The following is a 23,019-nucleotide window of genomic DNA, read 5'->3' as shown; positions in this document are numbered from 1 at the left end:
CACAAGTGGGCAGCTGAGATGTACTTGAGAAATATTCTGAACACCCTAGTTGAATGAATACGAAGATAAAATGAGAGTGCTGAGTCAACATGAAATCATGCTGTTAATGAAATTAGAAAGAATAGGAGAAACGTATTTGGAAGAAACGATGAGCTTGTTTGAGCATGCTGAACTTGACCTTGGCAGGATCAATTAGGTAGCTATGTCTAGCAGAAAGTTAAAAGTTGAGTCCAGAGGTGGCTTAGGCAGGTCAGAGCTAGCATGATGCGGGTGAGCTCTTATCTCAGGCACAAAACTTAAGGGGTTGGCCCCCCAAAAAGCAGTAATCAAGATCAATACTATTTTAGTGTAATATGTTTTAAAATATCAAAATTAATGCCCAAGATGATAAACCAAGTATCAAAAGTTTAAGTAAAGAAAGATTAGTATTTCCTTTAAGGCCTCAGCCTCCAACATGGTTCCGTGTAGCTCTGCTAGCAATCATAATTGATTCTGCCTTTATCATAATTGTTCACATTAATTTAGACTTTTTAAGATATTGCCTCAAAAACAGTATTGACCTTGATTACTAAGCCTTTTTGTGTGCATCCCAGGCATGTGCCTCAGACCTGGTCTAAGTGAGAGGGCATTTCACTTACCTATTTCAAAGTTTTCTTTTTATTTCTTTACCAGAAGGAAATTATTTCCTTTTATTCTTATTTCTTCACTTAAAGGAATCACTTCTCTAAGAGGAAAGGAATTACCACTAAAACTGAAACTGAATTTAATAACTCTGATTACATGTCCAAGAGCATAAGTTCTCATATTTTTTCCCTAGAGAAAGCAAGAGAAAACAAGATTTCCACTTTACAGATAATGAGACCAAGACATACAATGAATGACTCAGTGACGAAGTTACAACTAAACTTCTTGGTGCTGCATTTAACTCACAGGATCAGAAGCCTCTCTAGGTACAAGCTGGAAGAAAATGAAAATATTATGTATACTTAAGTAAAAAAAAATCTTGGTCCAATAATTTGGATTGAAAAAATAAGTTTTTGCAAGCAGCATGTGCTTTTGCACTGGACACAATGGGCTTGAATTCCTCTTTGGGAGACCTCTGACAAGTTCCGAAGCCTATTTCCTCATCTGTAAAAGGAGCCTTACACACCTGCCTTTCATTGTCTGGGGAGGGCGTGGGGGTGGGGTGGTGGGGGGTAGAGAACTTAGCTAATGATATTTATCAGCCAGGATCTCAACCCACAACAGATAACACACACACACACACACACAAACACCAAAACACAAAAATTTCAGATTTAAGTCGCAGGTGAAATGGAGATAAACTTTATTGCACATCTTGTACTTTCAAAGTTTTTTTTGCGGTCGTGTAATACTAATTAAAAACTAATTAAGGAAATAAGTGAATTATACAGTATTAATAACTAGCTGGAACTCTAGTATTTGGGAATCGATGACGGGAAATGTGCATGTATAAAAGTCATCTTTCTTATTCTTTACATGGTGAACTATTTGCGTTTTCAACAATGGGAAGTAACAGTAATCTCCTTTGCCATTTCAGCTTTGGTGGAATAAAAAAATGCAAAATATACAATAAACTCTCCATCTGTATTTTACAGTGCTTTGCCTGTACTGGAAAAGAAAAACCTGTAGGGAAAATAATGAGGAAATTAGCACTTTGAAGCCAGGTAACAGGTAACTCACAAGGCAGTGCGGGCATAATACATCAGCCACAGACAGCCTTGCCTGGGAACACCCCCAGGAGGAGGGCTGCTGTGTTTTCCAGCAACTTTCTAGGCCAGCGGAGGCAGGTGGTAGCTGAGAGCTTAACCACAGGCCCTGAACGCCCGGGGAATACAGAGCTCTGTATTCCCAGAGTAAGACCTCCAACCTTCCAGGTTTTCATCCTTTCCGAGAAACCTGATGTGCTGTTTTTTCAAGGCATAAGCGAACTGGGAAGGTCAAGACACAGGGCACCTTCAACCATCAAGAACGGAGAGAGTGACCTGTGAAACGACATCGATGATTAGGGTGATCATTACCGGGATAGGCAATCTTGTTTCAAAACGATGCACCATCCAGGTATAATTGTTAATCTCCTCCATCTGTTGCCAGGGAAAACGCCCTAACTTGGAGGAGGCATTTCCAAGAGTTTCTATAAATTCCCTCCGGATCTCGAGACTTCAAGATTCGGATTTCTTCCTCCTCCCCTGGGGAAGGGTGTAGGAGTTTAGGCGCTGCCCAGGAGGGAATCCGCTCCAGGCCTGCAACTCCAGCCTCGGCACTTAGCCACACCCTTTTCGGGGCCCCGCCTCCCCGCCGGGCAAACCCTATAAAGTGGCGAAGAGGGTCTTTCTGACAGCTCTCGGTTCAGTCCGACGCCAAGGTCAGCAGGTCCTGTACTTCCTCTCCGGAGCATCGAGTGCCCGAGTCATGGCCCAGGAGCTGTACCACCCGGAGTTCGCCCGGGCGGGCAAGAAGGCGGGACTGCAGGTTTGGAGGATCGAGAAGATGGAGCTGGTGCCTGTGCCCCGGAGCGCTTACGGCGACTTCTACGTCGGGGACGCCTACCTGGTGCTGCACACCACCAAGGCGTGTCGGGGCTTCACCTACCGTCTGCACTTCTGGCTAGGTAAGGGCTGCGGGCACCGGACCTGTACTCGCCCAGGTTTGGGAGGGGCGAGTCCACAGGGAGCTGAGATTTCCCAGGGCCGAGAAAAGAGGGCGCAAACGGGGCTGTCCTGGAGACCTCGCGCCAGTTGCGCCCTACGGGTCCGCGCCTTTGGGGCTGGCCACTTTCTCCCCGCCTGACGCCAGGCACTGCGAAGTTGGAAGCAGTTTTATTCCACTGGCTTTGAACTTTGCCGTGTTCCTCTCCTGGGTTTTAAGACTGGTTCCTCCAGCTGGTTCCTCCCTCTTTCGCCTTCCAGTTCCAAACCATTCTCCCAGCCAGGGCCGCTGTTCGGCGCACAGAGGCGCTGGCCAAGTCCCTCTCACCTGCGGACAAGTTCAGTCCTGGCTTCCCTGTCAGGGAGGGGATGAAGTCAAGTTTGTGGGCATCTGCTGCAGCTGGCGAGAAGTTTTGTTGTTTGTTAACTAATCTTTTTTTTTCCTGTTGCGTAGCAGCTTGCATTTCTCTACTAATTGCGTCCATTAATGTTTGGCTACTTTAAGGCAGGATCCCACCTGCACCACGTGGCTCGCAGGTGTGGCTAACATTCCTGTCTATTAAGATGCTGGCCACCTTGCATACAAGAAGGAGACAAATAATACAGATACTGTCAATATAAATAAATAGCTTTATATGGCCTATTTATGTCTATAAATGAACTGCTTTTATAATCATTTTTAAACTCAGTGTTTATCTGTTTGAACAAGGACACTCTGGAACAAAACTGCCCCTTCAGCTGTAATTATTTTGTTGGGCTGCACTCATGCCAGACTCTCAGGACACTGGGCCTTGTGTGTTCTACTTTTTCCACCTTCTACTTTTACTCGTAAACATCCTGAATGTCCAACCTCTCCCTGTGAGATCCCGGGCCAGTGGGCACACCCCATTTAACAACGTGCTGATTATCTGAGCTTCACTGACTTTTAAAATTAGCCTGCCTCCCTTGGACTTGTGTTTCTTATTTTTCATTTTATTCCCAAGTTTATGGGGAAACCACACAAAACCACACATATATACACATTTTGAAGACCCTTTGAAAGCCACGAAAAGCCATTACTTTTACTTCCTAACATTTGAAGATTTTAAGAAAAAAAACCAGTAGAAAACATTAAGAAGCTATGTTCTCAATGTTAGTCAGCACTTGGAGCAGATGCCCAAATGACAAAGACATAGAGGAAGAAAGGACTGTATTCATCACCGCCTTTGACATTAAAGCTTTGTGCTTGTTTGAGGATGCTGAAGCTCCTTTTGGTTTCCCATTATAATCTCACTACTTTATACCAACACCCCTCAAACACTGAAACCCTAATATATAACCATGTTCATGACTGAGTGATGTCAAATAGAATAATAATGCCCTCACCTTGGTCTTCCTATCTAGAACTTGCCTTTGGAATGAATACAAGTGTCTGAAATGCTGCATTTGCCCTTTTGGGGAATTGAAATGTGAAAGAACTTCGTACTTTGCTGTGGACAACAGTTGAGTTTGACTTTGTCAGAAGATTGCGAGAGGGCTTTGAATACACCTTTAATTCTATAGGTTCTTTCTTACCCAAATAAGGTCTTTGAGCACTGAGTTTTCTAAGGCTTACACAGAATCATTATTAATTATTGACTCTTAATTACTCATTTAGTGCTCATTAAGTTAAAAAATATAATAGAAGATGCTTTGGGCAGAAAGATCTTATGTTCTTTAAGATCTGCTAAAGCTGAAATTAATAGTGTGTTAATTAATAAGTTAATTTCTTCAGTAATTATTCAGTGTGCCCAGCATTGTATAAGGCATTTTTTGCACAGGAATTATTTATGAAACTTCCCTGAAAATTTATAATCATGGAGGTACAATAAATCAAAACATGATATAAGACAGGTCTAATGTGATAGGCACCATGAAAGAGACACTCCGTGTCCGTGGATGGGGGAAGCAGAGAAGCCTTGAGAGAAAGGAGGAAAATGAGGGTAATTGGGAGGGATCTTGTGTCAAGAGAAGATCATGGGGAACATGGAAAAGTTTAGAGTAAAATAGCCAACAGGCCTTTGGATAAGATTGTTCAGCAGCTTCTCCTACTTCTGTTCCCTGAAGCAAGCATAATTTTATCCAGAATATTTTACTCTAAGATCTAAAATTGGATGAATTCATGAGGAGTAATAAGACAGATTGAGTGGAAGTTCCAAAAGGAAGAGGTGAAAGTTCAGAGAAAAAGAAAGTTTGACGTAGGAAACCAGCTAGGAGGAAAATGGAAGAGAGTGAAGTTAAAATCAGACGAAGATGAAGAGGGTAGAAACAAAGAACAGGCCAAGGAGAGGGAAAAGGGGGGAAAAGGAAGAAGTGGAACATAAAATAGGAGAACAGAGAGTCGTCTTTCCTGGTATTTCCCTCAGTGTCTTTCTAGAATACTCTTGCATATCTCAGATTATTTTATTTTTATTTACAAAGTAAGAGTTTGTTGCATGGGACTGAGAGTGTTGCATTGGTCTTTCCTAAACATGTCAGCTTTGTACCTAGTGGTTTAAACGCACCCACCTTCTGCTTCTGGTTACTTACAACAGCATTATGTGTATGATCAGGGCTAGATGATAAAGCTACTGTTGGTTACATCCTGGATTTACAGGACACGCTTTCGCCCTTGGCATTTCTCCTTGCCAGTTTTAAACTTTACATAAATATGTTTGAGAGCAACAAACATTTATGGTACAACTAGTCTGCGCTGTGCTCTATGCAAGGCACTGGGAATCTAAGAATTGGATCACACTATACAACATACAATGCAAAGAACTTATACAAGGGCTGGCGAGGATGCTGAAAAACTGGATTTTTCTCTATTTTTTGGAGGAAGACTATAAAATGAGGGGTATGAGTATTATGGAAGAGAATTTGGCAGTTCCTTGCAAAACTAAACACACAATTACCATATGATCTAGCAGTTGCATTTGTGGACATTTATTTCAAAGAAATGAACATTTATATTCATTTATAAATCTATACAGGAGTATCTATAGCAGCTTTGTTTGAATAGATCAAAACTTGAATCAACTCCAAGATCCTTCAACAGGTGACTGGTTAGACAGATTGTGGCACATCAATAACAAGGAATACTACTCAGCCATAAAAAAGGAACAAACTCTTTATTCAGCAACTCAGATAAATGCTTGGGCAATTATGCTGAGTAAGAAAAAAAGCCTAATGCAAAAATGTTACATACTGTATGATTTTATTTGTGTACCATTTTTTAAATGACAAAATTTTTGATTTGTTGTTACCAGAGGGTAGGGATGGGGTCAGGCCAGGGTAATGCAGGAGGGAGGTGGGTGTAGTATAAAACGGTACTATGAGAGATTTTTTTGGTGATGGAATTATACTGTATTTTGACCGTGATGGTGGGTATACACATATGATAAAATTATATACAGTAAAATTAAATGTACAAGCACACAGATGAGTACAGGTAAAACTGGAGAAATATCAAAAGGATAGGTGCCTGTATCACTGTCAAATCCTGAGTGTGGTATTCAGTGCTGTACTATTCTTGTATACTTACACATTAATATAATGTGATGTATGGAACTATACTATAAACTTTTTTTCTGGCTACTTGTCATTTACTTTGCACTTTGTGCAAGATACATAGTTATGGGAGGTCAGGAAGGTTTGTGTGTGTTTTGGGTAGTAAAGAGCAGGATTTTTCCAACTTCCTTTTCTGTGTTTTGCTGTTTGGCTATAAAAGAACCCAATTGCTTCTGCTTGCTGCAGCTTGCCTAGTCTATGGGGTGGGTGAGGAGGGATGAGGGAAGGGGCTCAAAAAAGCCTAGCACCTCTGGAAGTTGGGTGACTGGTGGTGGTCACTCAGGATGGGGGAGGAGCATATGCTTTGCTGGGACTGCCACCAGCCTTTCCTCCAGGCTGCCTGAGCCAGGTCACAGGTGACCGTGCTGCTGGAGGCCTGGGGAGATTTCCAATGCTGGGGCCTTGAACAGGAGAGTGGAATTCCTAAAAAAAAAAAAAAAAGTTCATCCACCAGTGACCAGGAGAGGCTTGGGGGTACCAGGGTGGTAGAGGATGGCTTTTTCCTCGTACTCCACACTTCTGTGGCAGCTGTCACTGGAAGTGGAATTGGTTGGTGGTTGGTGGTCACTGACGTTGGTGGTTGTTGGGGGTGGTATGAGCGAGCCACGGGAGGGATGGCTACCATGGTCTTGCTTGTGGGCTGCTGGAAACCTTGGCAGCAACCGCTCAGGGGGCCTCAGCATAGTCACGGGTGGCAGGAACTGGGTGCTAGGCCATGGAGCCCATTTGCAGAGGAGACCGTAGGAGGCCACTCCATGACTGACAGGTGCGGAGGTCCCCACACCATAGTTTTACAATGTGTTACCACTGAGGGAAACGCAATCTACTGATTTGTATGTCTATCTTTCCACCAATACTATACTGTCTCAATTACTGTAGCTGTGTAGTGGACATCAATATCAGATAGTTATTTTTCCTAGCTTAGTTTTCTTTGTCGAAGTTGTTTTAGCTATTCTAGGGCCTATGACTTTTCGTAGAAGTTTTATAATAAACTCATATGATCTATAATAAGCCTTGCTGTGATTTTGCCAGGAATAGCATTAGGCCTACAGATCAGTTTGGGGAAAACTGACATCTTTATTATATTGAGTCGTACAGTCCACGACACCTATATCTTTTTATTTATTATGGTCCTTGATTCTTTTTATTGCCATTTTGTAATTTTCAGCACATAGATCATGTACCGGCTTTGTTAAATATATACTTGGGGTTTTTGGAGTGATTGTAAATGGTGTGGTGCTTTTCATTTTGATTTTTTCATGTCTGTTGTTTCTATACAAAAAGACTGCCTTTTGTTATCAATTAATTTTTATGTTGCCATCTTGCTGAACACACTTATTGAATAGAGTTTTTTATTTATTTATTTTGTAGATTTCTTCAAATTTTCTATGTAGGTGATTCTCTCATTTATAAATAGAAACATTTATTTCTCTTTTCCAGTCTGTATGCTTTTCTCTTTCTACCTTATTGCAGTGGGTAGAACTTCCTGTATAATGATTGTAAGATTAATGAGAGTAGGCAGACTTGCCTTGTTCCCAGCCTTAGGGGAAAGCATTCAGTCTTCCACTGTGAAGAATTATGTTAGCTTAAAAAAGAGAGAGAGAATTTATCAAGTTGAGCATGTTCCCCTGTATTCCTAACTGGGCAAGAGTTTTGTTGTTTTATGCATAAACAATAATATAATATAAAATAACAACACAAAACAACATAATATTGCTAAAATTAGTATAGGGAAAATAAATGAGATGAAGTTCATAAGTTACTATTGGCTAGGATTTCATCATGACACAGTTGAATCTGACTTTGGTTTTCACATTCAAAGGCTGCTGTTAGTTTCATTAGTAACTTTCAACCTCTCTAGAGCAAGGACTCTGGCTTATTCATACTGATATTTTGTAGGCTAGCACAGTACATAAACATCAACAAATGATAATATAATTTAATTAACTTACTTCCAGTCTATTCATTAATTTACACCTTCCTAAAGAGACTCAGGGTTCACCTTGTACTCAAGTAAGAATACTTATGCCAAACACATCATCCTTAATGGCTTGATATTAATGTTTAAGTTTTCTTTTTAAAGCATCGCTGTACAAATCTATGTCTGTGCCTTTATCAGTGTTCTCATTTATGGATGGAAAAGCAGGCTTAAGAATGACACCAGAGTCCTTTTGGACCACAAAATTGCATGTGCGTTTTTTGAAGTGTGTTACACAATTTCCTTTGACCACAACAAGTTCACAAAAATGTATCACATCAAATGTTCTTCTAGCTACTAAATTTTTTACTAAGAAGATATTTGCTATACAGATCCTTTTTGAACGTAATAAGAATTGTAAAGAAATCAAAATCTTCCTTCAACCTGGCTGACTGATTTCCTTTCTCTAGCTTTCGTGAATATTATCAACCTGGGTTTCAGGTGAACGACCAGGCCTGTCCAGAAAGTATCCAGCCACACACTATGAAAAACAGAGGCATTTATTTTATAAGAAGAAGAAAATGCAAAATACAAGAAACATTGTACATAGGACAATGATGCCTTAGTCTCCTTCAAAGTAGATACCTTGGGACCTCACGCAGTTCTCCCAATTGCCATCAGCCCCATTGCATTTTCCCGGGGCTGATGGCAATCTCACTGGGGCTCTAAAATCGGTTCCCTTTTAAAGGTGATTTTAGTTTTGGAAAAACCATAAGTTGCACAGTGCCAAATCTGGTCTGTATGGGGGCTGAATCACCTGGGTGATTTGATGTTTTGCCAAAAAGTTCTGCACAAGACAGGATGCATGAATGGGCATGTTGTAGTGATAACGTTGCCAGTCACCACTTGCCCGTAGCTGCGGCCTTCTGAATCATCTGAATAGTTTTTTTGAGGAATATTCAAGCTTAATGCAAAATTGGATGCAGATTCATTGATCTACTCAGTCATTTTGAGTGTGATGGTCACACAGTACGTGCGCTCACTCAAGTGCATCTACCTCCCTGACTAGTACAATGAAGTCATCATTGTTCACACATGCACATTCCAGTCCACTCTCCTTGGCAGTCAGTTTACATTAATGTCATGCAAATCATTCTAATTGTGCTAACAATGGCTTTTTCTGGACAGATTTCATATAATGTTGTTATAGCTTCGAACTTTTATGCATAAATTATTCATGAAGAAAAATAGCATACCCCTGTTACCACAAAATCTTACTGTGAATGAGAGTCTGAGTATACATAAAAATAGTCTCATATTGTAATTTCTAAGAGCCTGTGCCTCAGAGTCACAGATAACTAGTTCTGGGTGGAGTTCTACCGCAGGTCAACTGTACGGTCTCAGGAAAGGTTCTTGGCAGCTGTATGCCTCCAATTCCACTGTTGTGACATGGTAGAATGTAGCTTCTGCTGCATGGGGCTAAAGATTAAATGAGATCATCCATGCAAAATAGTAGCACAATGCCTGGCCCATAGCCAAGACATTATAAATGTATAAATGTTAGCGATTACTATTTTTACAGTCATTTATGACTCTCACACAGCTTGGGTGTAGTAAGGGTTTTGAAGTGTCTTTTATAAAATCTGAGTTTCCTTCAGGACTATCCTGGCTCAGACTTTCTTGTACACTGAAGATGCTGGTTCTTAAGACTTGAGGTTTATACCTCAGTGAGGTTGCTGGGATGGGATTTAAAATTAAATGTGTTGTCAATGGAATTCTATGCAGCAGAAAGAAAGAAGGAGCTCCTACCCTTTGCAACAGCATGGATGGAACTGGAAAGCATTACATTGAGTGAAATAAGCCAGGTGTTGAAAGACAAATACCATATGATCTCACCTTTAACAGGAACCTAAACAACAAAACAAACAAGCAAGCAAAATATGACCAAAGACACTGAAATAGAGAACAGGCTGACAGGGACCAGAGGGGAGGGGGGAGAGAATCACAGGGGATAAAGGGAAGGATTCACAGGAACACGTATAAATGACACATGGACAATAACTAAGGTGGGGGGTGGAAATGGGAGGGAGGTGGGGAGCACTGGGGGGTGGGCAGGGCTGGGAATATAAGACAGAAAACTGTACTTGAACAATACTTAAATTAAAAAATATAAAATAAAATAATAAAATTAAATGTGTTGTGCATTACATTCCTGGGATAGTAATATATGCATTAACATCCAGTAAGTATCAGAATGCTAGTTCCTTTCCTCTCCCTTTTCCTTCGGAGAATATTACACCATTAAGATAGTGAAGTTGGGACAATGGGACTCAATAAGGGTGAGGTCAAGTTGTGTTCTTTGCCCATTCTAACAATCACTTTCTTAAGATGTTTAGCTATAGCCTATCATGTGCACATTCCTTACAAATACTGATATATTGACATTGGATGCCTAGAGAAAGACACATGTTTTATTGTCCTAAGTGAAATAAGTCAAGCAAGGAAAGACAAACACCGTATGATCTCACTTATAACTGGAATCAAAGGAATAAAACAAACTAATGAGCAAAGTAGAATCAGAGGCACAGTAACGAGGAACAGACTGACAGCAGGGAAGGGAGTGGGGAGGTTGGGACTGGTTGAAAGATGGTGACGGGACTAGACAAAGAGTATATATATATGTGCATCACCCATGGACATGAACAAGGGTGTGGGGATTGACTGTGAGAAGGGGGATAATGGAGGGAAGGGGGCAAAGGGAAAAATTGGGACAACTGTAATAGCATAAAAATTAGAAAAAAATTTGAAGGTGAAACAATTGCAAAATGTTTTCGTAGCTTGATGTTATTGACTGAGTGCATCTGAATCCTACTAGAATATATTATTATATCTACTGAGCATATTCAGATAGTGGTGTTTTGTTTTTTAATTTTAAAAAGAATCAGAAAGCAGGAATGCAACAATTATTTTAGTTGTTAGCAACCTAATTTATATCACACCATTTCTACTCCAAGATTGTTCTGTTGAAGATGATTTGTTTTATGGATAGGTAATTCAAAGAATGTTTCTGAGTTTGTTTTGCATTGGAATTCTTGCCATAATCCTTTTCCTTGCTTGACACGTGGGGCACTTTCCCTTGCTGTTTCAGGAAGGGAGTGTTCTCAGGACGAGAGCACTGCGGCCGCCATCTTTACAGTGCAGATGGACGACTACTTAGGTGGCAAACCAGTGCAGAATAGAGAACTTCAGGGCTACGAGTCTACTGATTTTGTTGGCTACTTCAAAGGAGGTTTGAAATACAAGGTAAGCAGCTCCCTCAAACAGCTTCTGTTATAACCCCCTTTCTCCTTCTATCCATCCGCACCTCGTGTCTTCATCACAGTAAAAGTACATGTTTTTTAACAATTTTATTATTTTTTTATTTTTTTATCCTCGCCTGAGGATATGCTTATTGATTTATTTATTTATCTATTTTAGGGGAGAAGGAAGGGAGAGAGAGAGGGAGAGAAACATTGTTGTAAGAGAGAAATATAGATCACTTGCCTCTTATATGTACCCCAGCAGGGGACTGAACCCAAGACACAGGCATGTGCCCTGACAGGGAATTGAACCTGTCACCTTTGGTTTGCAGGATGACACTCAGCCAACTGAGCCCCACTGGCCAAGGCAAGGGCAGAGATTTCTGTTTTGTTTTTATCTGTTTTTTTTTCACTGATATGTGGCCAGTACCTGCTGGACACATAGTGCTCAGTAAATGTTTGTGGAATGTATAGGGCAACCTGTGAAGTATTCTGATTTAATTACATTTAATGAGTTGCCTTTTGATAAAGTTAAGAGCTTTCAGTTATGTTGTCACAAGGAATTATTGAAGTAAAGTTACTTCAATAATTAAATATTGGTAAATTGGGTATTAGCAGTTTTTTGTTTTTTATAGTCTGAAGAATCTCTGAGTTTGCTGCAAATAACCCATTATGTGAGAATCTCAATTGTTCTAGAATATCTTAATACAGTATTTATAACAATTATAACTTCTGTTAATACAGAGAACTATGCATATCTTTCTCATATAGTGTGGTTTGATCTTGGAAATGATACAAATGAAACCATGGAGTTGAACATGTGTGGTTCGGCCTCATAAATTCAAATGCACATACACTGGCATGTGCACACAGTTTATGTATATTTATTTTAAAAAAATTAAAGAAAAACTCAAAGTGTTAAGTAGTTCTGTCCTTGTAGGGCAATTTCCAGTAAAAGATAGCTTTTGCGGGAGAATCTCCCAGTTACCTTTGCACATGGCCATCCTTCACCATCCCCCCTGCCCCTGGAGTGGTCAGGTAAAGTCTGAGGAGTACCCTCCCTAAACTAACATTTTAGAAACAGTCCCTTTCAAAATCAAACATGCTCCAGTAGGAATTCTGCAGAGCCTGCTACTTCCCTCCAGTGTATTAGCCTAGTGAAGACCCAAGAGCTCAGAGCTAAACTAGAATTCTGAATATATACTAAATTCACCCACTACAATGCCAAGGTTTATTTTTCCTCTCACCTGATTAAAGACTGAGTTGAATATTTTGTGATGCCATTGAGATGGGGACAAAACACAAGTTCTTACATCTCTCGGAATCATTTTTCCACTCCAGGATGTCAACCAACCTAAATATGGACCTGTTACCTCTCCTTTTATTTAATTCATATGAATTCCTACAATTTATGGCACATGATCCTGAAACCTCCTGTATGTCGGTGAATCCAATATTTTAAACAGCTGGGTCTTAGAGTTACTAGAGGCCTGTGCTGTGTCATCAGAATGGACACAAACCCCTTTCTTCCATATGGTACTGGTTGCCTCAGGGCAAGTTTGTAAGCTTTCTGTGCTCAGTTTTCTCCAATGTGCCATGGGTATAACAACAGCTTCCTCATATAAGTGTTGCAAGGTTAAGGATGAATTAAATAATAAAATACCTATATAGTACATACACGATCGATAGGAAATGATGTTACTAGTAATCCTTCTGGCTATTTTCAAGACATGATAAAAATAATTTTATAGTTATTGGATAATTATTTTCTAATATCAGCATTAAAACCATTACAAATCAGCCTTTTTTAGAAAGAGCATATTTGCAAATGGAGGTCAAATTTATCAGCAGAAGAAAAATTAGGTCACTGTCTTATCAACAGCGACCAGAGCAGAGGAGATGTTGAAGTTGCCACAATACTTGATAGGAAATGTAAAAGCAAAGAGTTTACTACCTGGAATAGCACAGATTATTATGTTACACCTAATTCCACGCTAAGCACTTCATGAACATTTTCTCATTTAATCTAAAGAACAGCCATGTGGTGCAGTTTCTATCATTGTCACCTTATTAAAGTAAGTAAAGGGGAGCTCAGAGAGACTGTGTAATTTTTTGCCAAGGCCTAAGAGCTGGTGTGTGAGTGGGTGACCGTCTGGCTCCAGTACCCGAGCTGGGAATGAGTATACTGGGATGCTCTCAACATAAGTCAATGGTTAAAATGCCAGGGCCATTTTTTTATGTCTGTTTGACATAGAGAAAAACTTGGCAAAGCCTACAGTTACTCAGTCAACCCAGCAACAACCACATGTAGTTGTTACATGCAGTGCAGAGGTACAGGTGGGAAACATGAAGACCGTCTTCTATCATTTCAGTGACTTGAGGTTTGTCCTTTGTGAGGCATTTTGGGGGTTGAGAGGGGCATAGCAGACTATTACCTACCACCGCCTCCTCATTTTAAAACTCCAGTTAATCACAGCTTTTCTAGACTTGAGAAGGCCCAGCCCTCAGCAACCATCTAACATACCTGTCAACCAGGAAAAGTGTATTTTTGGTGCCACAGATTTAGAGGAAGTTGTTGAATGTAAACATCCACCTTGTTTTCATTCTCTGGAACAGGTAGAAAGAGGCAGGGAGTTTCTAGGGTCAATTCAAACGATGTCCACAAACTACTTACTGTCTGATCCAGACATGTATGTAACAGTTTTTTTTTTGTGCATTTTTGGCATTAATATTAGAGGCAAAATTAGTTTTCAAGATACTGTTAAATGTTCTGATGATTTACCATATGAAATCGGCCTAAATGTAGTATAATATGCACACTCAGTCTAGTCTAGAGTCTGTAACTCTTTTTCAGATCACAGTATTCTTAGACTGTTTTCATTAGATCACCGTGTACATACTGAAAAAAAATGGAAATGGCTAAGAACAGTGTATATGTGAAAACAACTTCTATGTATTTTCATTATATAACAGTTTGTTCAGTCAAAAATATGGCAATCTTTGTAGAATTATAAACTAAGAAGTTATTATATATTTCTTCAATTTTTTTATTACAATTGCCCTAAAGTTATTTTGCCCATTGCTAACAAAACCCTTCTGTTCATGAGGGCCTTTTCCTGGAGAATGGGGAAAATTTAGTCCATGGAAACATAAAGAAACATAAAGATCACATATGCAGCTAAACCTCTGTTTTTGGATTCACTGTATATGTTTATATAATAAATTTAAAGTTAGATTATTTTATAGGTTTCTTATACTGTTAATTTTTGCACCATATGATCATAGGAGACCTTTGATCAATGAATGGCAGATATTAGTTTATACTGAATCTTTATTATGTATATTACCTCATAATTCATTAGGAAAATAAGGTTTACTGTTTCCAGCAGGGAAAAATGAAAAGATGAAAGCTGACTTAGAATACTACAAGATGTACTTGATGCAGTTAATATTTTTCAGCATTTCTTAATTCACTGTGCTTGTACTTTGTTTTGTTTTGTTTTGGGTTGGGGACGGGCAACCCAGATTCCTCATCTCTTCTCATGCAGACTATAAATACCTTGCATCTGGCATATTTAGTAAACTCTTTTTACCAAAAAATAGATGAATAAGAGAGGTGATTCTTTAAAATGTAAAGACAAGGGCTGCCATAAATATGAGTAGCCCCTACCTGGCCAGCACTTAACTTCCCTTCTCTGCTCTAAAACTGTGACAGTGGACACTCCGGGTGTGTGGGTGCCTTCGTCTGTACTCGGTACCTCTGACCGACCTCCTGTTGCCTTTGTCCTTGAAATCCTCATCTACTTCTCACTCCGTGACTTGAGAATAATTAGTTCCGAAAGGGCAAGAGCTACAGCTTCTTTTTGTTTGTGCAGCAGGTTTTAGTCCCTGAAAGTTCTTAGTATATATTTGCAATTACTTAATTGAATGTTGGAATAAGAAGGACAAACAGCCTACATTTTTGTTTTGAAAAACCTATTGATTTGCCGAGGAATTCTTTTCTTCCTGTTTAATTTTGCCCATGCACTGTGGTGGCTAATGTTCCTTGGCTTGACAGACCATTTGGGTGGAAACACCTGTGGTTTTATGCACGGCTCTTTCTGGTTAGAAGCTCACCGGTTTGGTTCTGTTTTCTCTCCCCTGCCGAGACCAGGTTGGAGGGGTGGCCTCTGGACTCAATCACGTCATCACCAACGACCTGACGGCCCGAAGGCTGCTGCACGTGAAGGGCCGGAGAGTGGTCAGGGCCACGGAAGTGCCTCTGAGCTGGCACAGTTTCAACAAGGGGGACTGCTTCATCATTGACCTTGGCACTGTAAGTTTTATATGCCCATGTAGACATCAAAAGAAAAGTAATTTGTCTTCAGATCAAATTTGAAGTTCATGTCAAGGGAGATAGTCACTTTTTCTGCACACTGAAAAGAGGTCATGTTTACCAGAGATGCAATCATATCATGTGAGTAATTGGCTAGTATTTATTAAATGACATGAAGTGGGACTTCAAAGTTTTTATTTTCTTTGATGGTTGAGGATTGTGTAGTGATTTAGTTCTTCCTACCACAGAACAGAAATTGAATAATTTTTTCATGTATTTCCCCTTCTCGTTGGACAGAGCTTCCTCTAATTATTTTTGTCTCTGTGTGTGGAAAAACATTGCTTGAAGGGAAAATTGCTTCTCCCAGAGAGCAAAGGTTCAGATCCTAAGCAGTCCGCCCGAAGAATTTCAGGCAATTTCACTTACAGACTCACACATGTACACCATACTACTTCACACCTTTTAATTTGGGTTAAATATCAGTTATCATCTTAATGGGATAGGCGAGGTGTACCTTCTTGCAAGAAAAGAGGTATACTTATAAGTTATTATTATTTTGACCAAGAAGTATTTTTCTGAGGTCTTGTGCTAGACTCTGATAGGTAGATTATAAGTTGTGTCTTTATACCTTTGTAAGGTTTTAAAAGTAGAAAGAAAGGACATTTCTTATCATGGAAAACCCATGTTCAAAGGCAGAGAAGGCAGGAAAGCACAGAGCTGGTTTATGATGGCCTTCTCCTTTTCCTCATGATTGTCATTCTCATCATACCTCATACATCTGCATTCAAATCGTCATCCCTAACATTGCTGGGCTGAGCATCGTTGAGAGACTTCATCTGCCTGTATTGTTCAGTTAGCAGGAGGCTTGGACTGGCAGCGGAATTTGCCCAAGGCTATGTTGTCTTCACCTAATCCAATGTTGAAGCCAGGATTAGACCCTAGGTCTAATGCACTGATTCCCATCAGAGCATTTTGTCTTATTGCGTCTTCTCAGGCAGTATTTTGGGAGAAAGCATCAGACAGAGGTGAAAAGAGTTCATTCCATATGCCTAGAGAAGGGACACTAAGGATTTTGAAAATGAAGCTACACAAAATTCTGTTTAAGCATTATTAATTTGGCAACAGCCCAGAGATTAAATGTGGTTAGGTCATAAATGGTTTGGAAAATGACCCCAAGCTATAAACTTCTGCATTCTCTACATTAGAGTACACCTATTCTTTTATCACCACTAATCTATAATTCAGCTATCTTGGATCACACCAGCTTGTGTGTATAGCTGAGATCATAATATACTCAAAGTGTAGGTCTCAGTGTCACACTTAGACATATGTACCCAAGATGGCAGTACTCTTGCTCTACATCTCAAGTTCATGAAAATGTCCTTTTCCACTTTAAATGCTAACCCATTCATTCCCTTAACCAGGTTAACTACTGACCCTTCGGATCAAGGCAGAAAACAAATACTGTTTCATGCCTCCAGTCCCCTGCAGCCAAAACCACAGTTTAAGCAGCTAGATGACCACATGTGTCATCAGGCCACGCAGTTCCCAAAACAGTGACACACTGTCTCTCAAAGCCTGTGCACAATCGTTAATTGTCTGTCTTAACTTGCATCTCAGCCACTTACATTTTAGAGTCTTTTATCCCATTTTTAAAGTATTTATACATATAAGATGGTATTTTTCATAGAAGAAGGGGACCTCATTTTTTTTCAACTTGACTAGTTTTAGGTTCTCACCTATAAAATTTGGGTATTTGGCCCTGGCTGGTATAGCTCAGTGGATTGAGCACAGGCCTGTGAAGCAAAGGGTCGCTGGTTCAAGTTCCAGTCAGGGCACATGCCTGGGTTGCAGGCCAGGTCCCCAGAAGGGGACACGTGAGAGGCAACTACACACTGATATTTCTCTCCCACTCTCTCCTTCCTGCCCCCTCTCTCTAAAAATAAATAAATAAAATATTTAAAAATAAATACATACAAAATTTGGGTATTTGATTAAATGATTTCTAGGGCCCTTGAATGAGAGACACTTCCCACTGACAATGTAATTGATCACTGCCACCACTTAAACATATTATTTCTTTTCTTAAAAATACTCCACATATTGTAGGTAATGTACTTGCTCTATAAATGCAACAATCCCTTTATCATGAATAGTGTTGAATTCAGCTCTTCAGCTGTCTACTCTTTGACCTTGAGCAAGGCTTTAACGTCTTTGAGCTTTAACTTCCTTATTTTTTTTCCATCTTGACTCTGGTTTCTAATGGCATGTTAAAGCTTAGCTGGCTATGATTCAGTCTCTTCTGACACACAGTCACATCTGGAAATGGTAGTTATCATCCCAGTTTCACAAGAGGGACAAAGCCTTAGAATGTGTGAGCAAGTCCCTTGCATTGGTAGGGGTTGAGTAGTGACCTGGAGTAGGATCTGGGTTTTTCTGCTTCTAGTTCACATCCTTTTTGCTATACTAAGTGGACTTGGTAGTGTATCAGATGGTATGGCTCTCTAAAATATCTTGTAGCAGCCCTGGCTGGTGTAGCTCAGTGTATTGACTGCAGGCCTGCGAACAAGAAGATCGCAGTTTGATTCCCAATCAGGGCACATGCCTAGGTTGCAGGCCAGTTCCCAGCAGGGGACACACGAGAGGCAACCATACATTGATGTTTCTCTCCCTCTCGCCTTCCCTTCCCCTCTAAACATAAATAAATAAAATCTAAAAGAAATAAAATATCTTGTAACAATTTCAGAATATGCTGAATTAGAATTGAGTATGTCTAATCTGGCTTAGAATTCACTGCAATAGTACTATTAATGAAACCATTAATTTTGTTGAACAAATATTAATAGAGTTTCCACAGCGGGCTTATGTTTGGGTGGGGTGGTAGGTTGTCATTCTAGTAAGGTATGTTCTCTTCCCATAGGTAAGGCTGGCCAATGGGTGTACGACCCACAAATCCAGGCTCATAAAAAAGGGACAAAGTCTCTATTATAAAGTTCAAGGGCCTTCATCTGTTTAATAGTAAATTATCCTGTGGACACAACTGTGTTTGAACAGCAATTAAAATAATTAAAAAAGTAAATTATCCTTAGTTTATGTAGCTATTTATACTTAATAACTTTCAAGTTGCCACCTGTTCTAATGCCTGGTTAGGGACATTTGGAATGATTTTGTTGCAGAGAAACCAGAGTTTGATGAACTCTTCTGTCATGAAAGTTTCCTACACCCCACAGGGGTACCTCAGTAGGAATCAAGCACCGGATTACTAAGGACATTGAAACAAATACCACGTTTCTGTGGTATTTGTATCTGTTTTTCTGTTAACTAGTCTTTAACCAGTTGGTATATTGCCAAAAGTTACTAGTTCATGCTAAGATCTTGGCATTACTTTAGTGACTTTAGTGTTCTGGTATGTCAGAGTAAGCAAAGAAGGTATGAAACCAACACTTTCTCTAACATAATATTTTAATCTGAGTTCATTATTTTGTGACCACTTTCTGCATTAGGCAGCACAAAAGGAAATCAGTGCAGTTTTCTTCATGGGTGTTTGATTGCCCAGGTGTGGAAAAGGCAGGTTGGACATCTAAAACTGTCTCCCAACCAAAGTCAACTGGCCAACACTAAGGTTACTGATTTAATATAAATCCTGTATCTTCGTTGTGTTTGAGAGAAGTCAGCTTTTTTGATAAATAATCACTATTATTAATTTGACATGCAATATACCTTAAAAACATTTACTATGAGAGGATTTGGGACTACAGTAAACACCCACAGTACATGGCAATGTAACTTCCTCAAACTCAAGCATGAGGTTATAAACTTATCTGTTTAATCACTTTGAAAATTGTCAACATTTTACAGGATAATTTGGATGAATTATCTTATATTTAGTATGTTTTCAGAAAATAATATGAAATGTGGTTAGATGTCAGCAATTTGGGATTTACGAAATCTTTGGAAAATGCTTTTGAACTATACGCTTGAGGGTGTTGGTGAATTTATACATCATTATTTTCCCACTATTTTTAAATATAGGGGGGTATTTGTGGACATTAACTAATAAAATCACATGTAAATATGTTGCAACAAAATATCTGTAACTACAGAATGTAACTGAATGATAATGAAAAACCCATATTCTCAAAGTTTGGTATCTGGAGTTGGCTCCTTTGGAAATCGATGCCCAAGTCAGTCACCAGTGGAGAATTAAATTTCACGGAGCAGCGAATTCTGCGTGTTCTGTTTCCTTGTCAACTTGTTTGGTCAGTTATGCGGCTTTGCCCTACTCCACTTGCTATTTATAATCTGTCAGCCCCTCTCTCATTGTTCAGTCCGCTGCTGTGGGAAAGCAGTCAGCACTTCCTCATTTCCCCGTCAGTCTTCAGCCTACGTTTTCTGACTTTCACTCCCACTATTTCTTCGAAACGGTTCTTCCCGAAGGCATATCGCCTTCTGATAAATCCAGTAGACATTTTGATCGTTATCCACTTGTCCCCTGTTCTGCCACTGACACATTTGATTACGCCCTTCTCCATCAGCCTCACTCCTTCCCTAGCTCCCAGGCTCCCCTCCCTTTCAAGTCACTCTTTTTCATTCTTCTGAACATAGTTTGCCCACCCCAAGTTTTTGTCTGTTTATGGTTTTTTTTTCAGATTTCCACTTGGATCGTTGTCTGTTATTTACACATTCTTCCTGAGCAAACTCATCTTCCCCCAAAGTTTCAACTACTCACCCACTGGTAAATCTCAAATTATATGGTCTGGTGAGGACCTCTCCCCTAAGCTCTATGCCAGTGCTTCTGACTACCTCCCAAATACTTTAGCTTGTGTGTGTCATAGGAGCCTCAAACAGGACAAATATAAAAGAGGAACTCATCAACTTCACCCTGTCATTCCAAAATGACTTCTCCTCATTGTCTCTCTCTTGAGATTAGTGACATTGTTCATTCAGGCTCTCAAACTGCTAATCCAGGAGTCACCCTGACAACTTCTCCCAAATGCTGCACATGCAGTCAGTCACCATGTCCAGCTTATTCTATTTCCTAAGTGTCCCTTGAGTTCATCCTGTCCTTTTCACTACCGTGATACCCTGTGCATAGCATTTCCCCTCAGTTGTCATGCTTCTGCTTTTGTGCACGTTGCTTCTTTGCCTAGAATACTCTCTCCATCTGCATCTCCTTCCTCCATCAAGCATCTCATCCTTAAATTTTCAACTCAGATATTGCCCTCTTTACAATGTGTACCCTGGCCTCCCCCTCTCCTCCTTCCTCTGTCCCATGTCACATTCTTTAGAATTAGGCACACCACATCTTAACTTTGCTATCACTATGCAGAGAGTTGCCTCTAGCACTGTTCATATCACCTGTCCATTCACTTGCCTCACTTACTCACTTTGTTCCTAGTACATGGCCCAGAACTTAATATCAGTCAACAAATGTTTCAACAAATGCTTAGCTGTCCAACATAAAGTGTACAGTCTCATGCAGTCCTGGGCATAAAGGTGTAGGTTTTTTTTCCATCTATAACTCAACTTGACTTTATTGTCAAGCTTCTAATTCCACAGAAGGGCTTATAATAAAATAATCTTGCCTCATGAAGGTGAAGTTTGTTTACCATTAAAGCAATTCAGACTTACCCCACCCATTACCTTTTCGGTCCCTCGGGTTGGAGTGCATGTGTAATATTATGACCTGGGCATGGGGGTCAGTTGAGAATGGAAGTTGAGTCCGGTTTGCAGTCTTCAGTCCTCATTCCTTTTTAACTTTTATTGAGGCATAGACATTTTATTGCTTCTGAGCTTTGGGCTTTGGCCTCTGTCCCAACATATTTGTTGGGAAATACCCATAGCCTTACTTGGGTCTTCTGATCTGCCTACGTATCCACTGCAAGACCCTTTGTGGTTCTGTCAGCTATCCTCCTTTCCCTCCCAGCTCAGGAACTCTCATTTCCCGGGCCACACTGAAGTTGTAGGGACCCTGTAGCCACATTGCTCTGACTGCCTAGACACTGCTCACAGTAACTTCTGCCCTAATGCTCGGGATCATGAATGACTGTATGACAAATATGTTGAAGGGAAAGTGTACCGAGCTCTTTTCGAAGAGCCATTGCACCTGATCGAATTTCCTGGTTCTCCTATAATCTCTTGCCATTCTTTTCTTGGACCTGACAAACTAGTCTTACCCTATTTCACGCTGTCACCTACTCCATGGTTCCTGCAGCTCACTCTGGCCCCTGAGGCCAAGATTGGTTCTTGATATGCAAAACCAGCTTTCTAGACTGAATTCTTTCTCTGCCCCCCCAAATTTTAACAAAATCAAGATTTTTGTAAATTAAAACAATATTGGATTTCAGACTTTTTATCTCTGTTATGACTTTAAAATGCTTATTTTAAAACTAAAAACTGAGCAAAGTCTTTGTTTCTAGATAAACCTGTCCTTACCCCAAAGTAGTTAGTACATTCCACTAGATTTATGAGGGAGAGCCATGAGGTAACAAGGAAAGATAATGAGGAAGATAAACCTAATCTTAAATCTCTAAAAATTTACCTTCAGTGAAAGTAGAATGAATGGCATTTATTGTGTGCTTAGTATGGGTTGGGTGCATGGAGTCTAAGGGTGAAAACCAGATAGCCTTTGCCCTCTGGGTTCTGTCAATGGTGAGAGTCACAGTCACCTGCACAAACCAGTAATTCACATCAGAATCATTTGGAAGTTTTTAAAATACTGATGCTTGTGATTTGAGGATTCTGATGTTAAAACCCTGGGATATGGGACTTTGGTATAAGCACTTTTAAAGCCCCACCCCAGGTTATTATAATGTTCAGTGAATATGAGAACCATTCCAATATGGGAGTGTCTAAAGGTCCTGGGACTTTCAGAGATTATATGCTTGGAGAACCACTGAGTCAGTTAAAAATAGTTGCTTCAAACAATTTATGTGGCTGGCAGAATTGGTTTTTGATAAACTGTGACTATGAAACTCCTTAGATGTGCCCAAAACACTTTGACTTATAGAGAGAACATCATTTCATCCACTCTTACTTTCACTGCAAAAAGAAGGCTCCAAGGTTGTCTCCTGGACCCAGTAAGTGGCGTGACTCCCAGCAGCTAAACTGAAATCATCCAAGTCACTCCCCCTTTCCTGTCCCCCAGGACACATCCAAAAGGCATTGCTGGTCAATCCTGTAGGCTTTAGCCTATGAAATGTCCCTTGATTCTTCCTCATCATCACCACTGCTCTGCCCTAGTTTACATAC

At 40.1% G+C, this 23,019-nt stretch overlaps 1 protein-coding gene across 3 annotated transcripts in view; it reads left to right on the top strand.

Moving 5' to 3' along the window:
- Positions 1–2,286: 2,286 nt before the first annotated feature.
- SCIN (scinderin) overlaps positions 2,287–23,019 on the top strand; it is a 77,554-nt gene continuing 56,821 nt past the window's right edge. For 2 of the 3 annotated variants that reach the window (XM_037046378.1, XM_037046377.1), the window contains exons 1-3: positions 2,287–2,632; positions 11,303–11,457; positions 15,607–15,768. In XM_037046378.1, coding sequence (XP_036902273.1) covers positions 2,434–2,632; positions 11,303–11,457; positions 15,607–15,768 — 516 coding nt within the window. In that variant the 5' untranslated portion in view covers positions 2,287–2,433. The remainder of the gene's footprint in view (positions 2,633–11,302; positions 11,458–15,606; positions 15,769–23,019) is intronic. The other variant, XM_037046376.1, reaches the window with a different exon arrangement.

The sequence above is a fragment of the Sturnira hondurensis genome, unplaced genomic scaffold, assembly GCF_014824575.4.
Source record: "Sturnira hondurensis isolate 20B ecotype Veracruz unplaced genomic scaffold, ASM1482457v3 Scaffold0005252, whole genome shotgun sequence".
Lineage (NCBI taxonomy): Eukaryota > Metazoa > Chordata > Mammalia > Chiroptera > Phyllostomidae > Sturnira > Sturnira hondurensis.
This window is presented reverse-complemented; position numbering and strand designations above follow the sequence as displayed.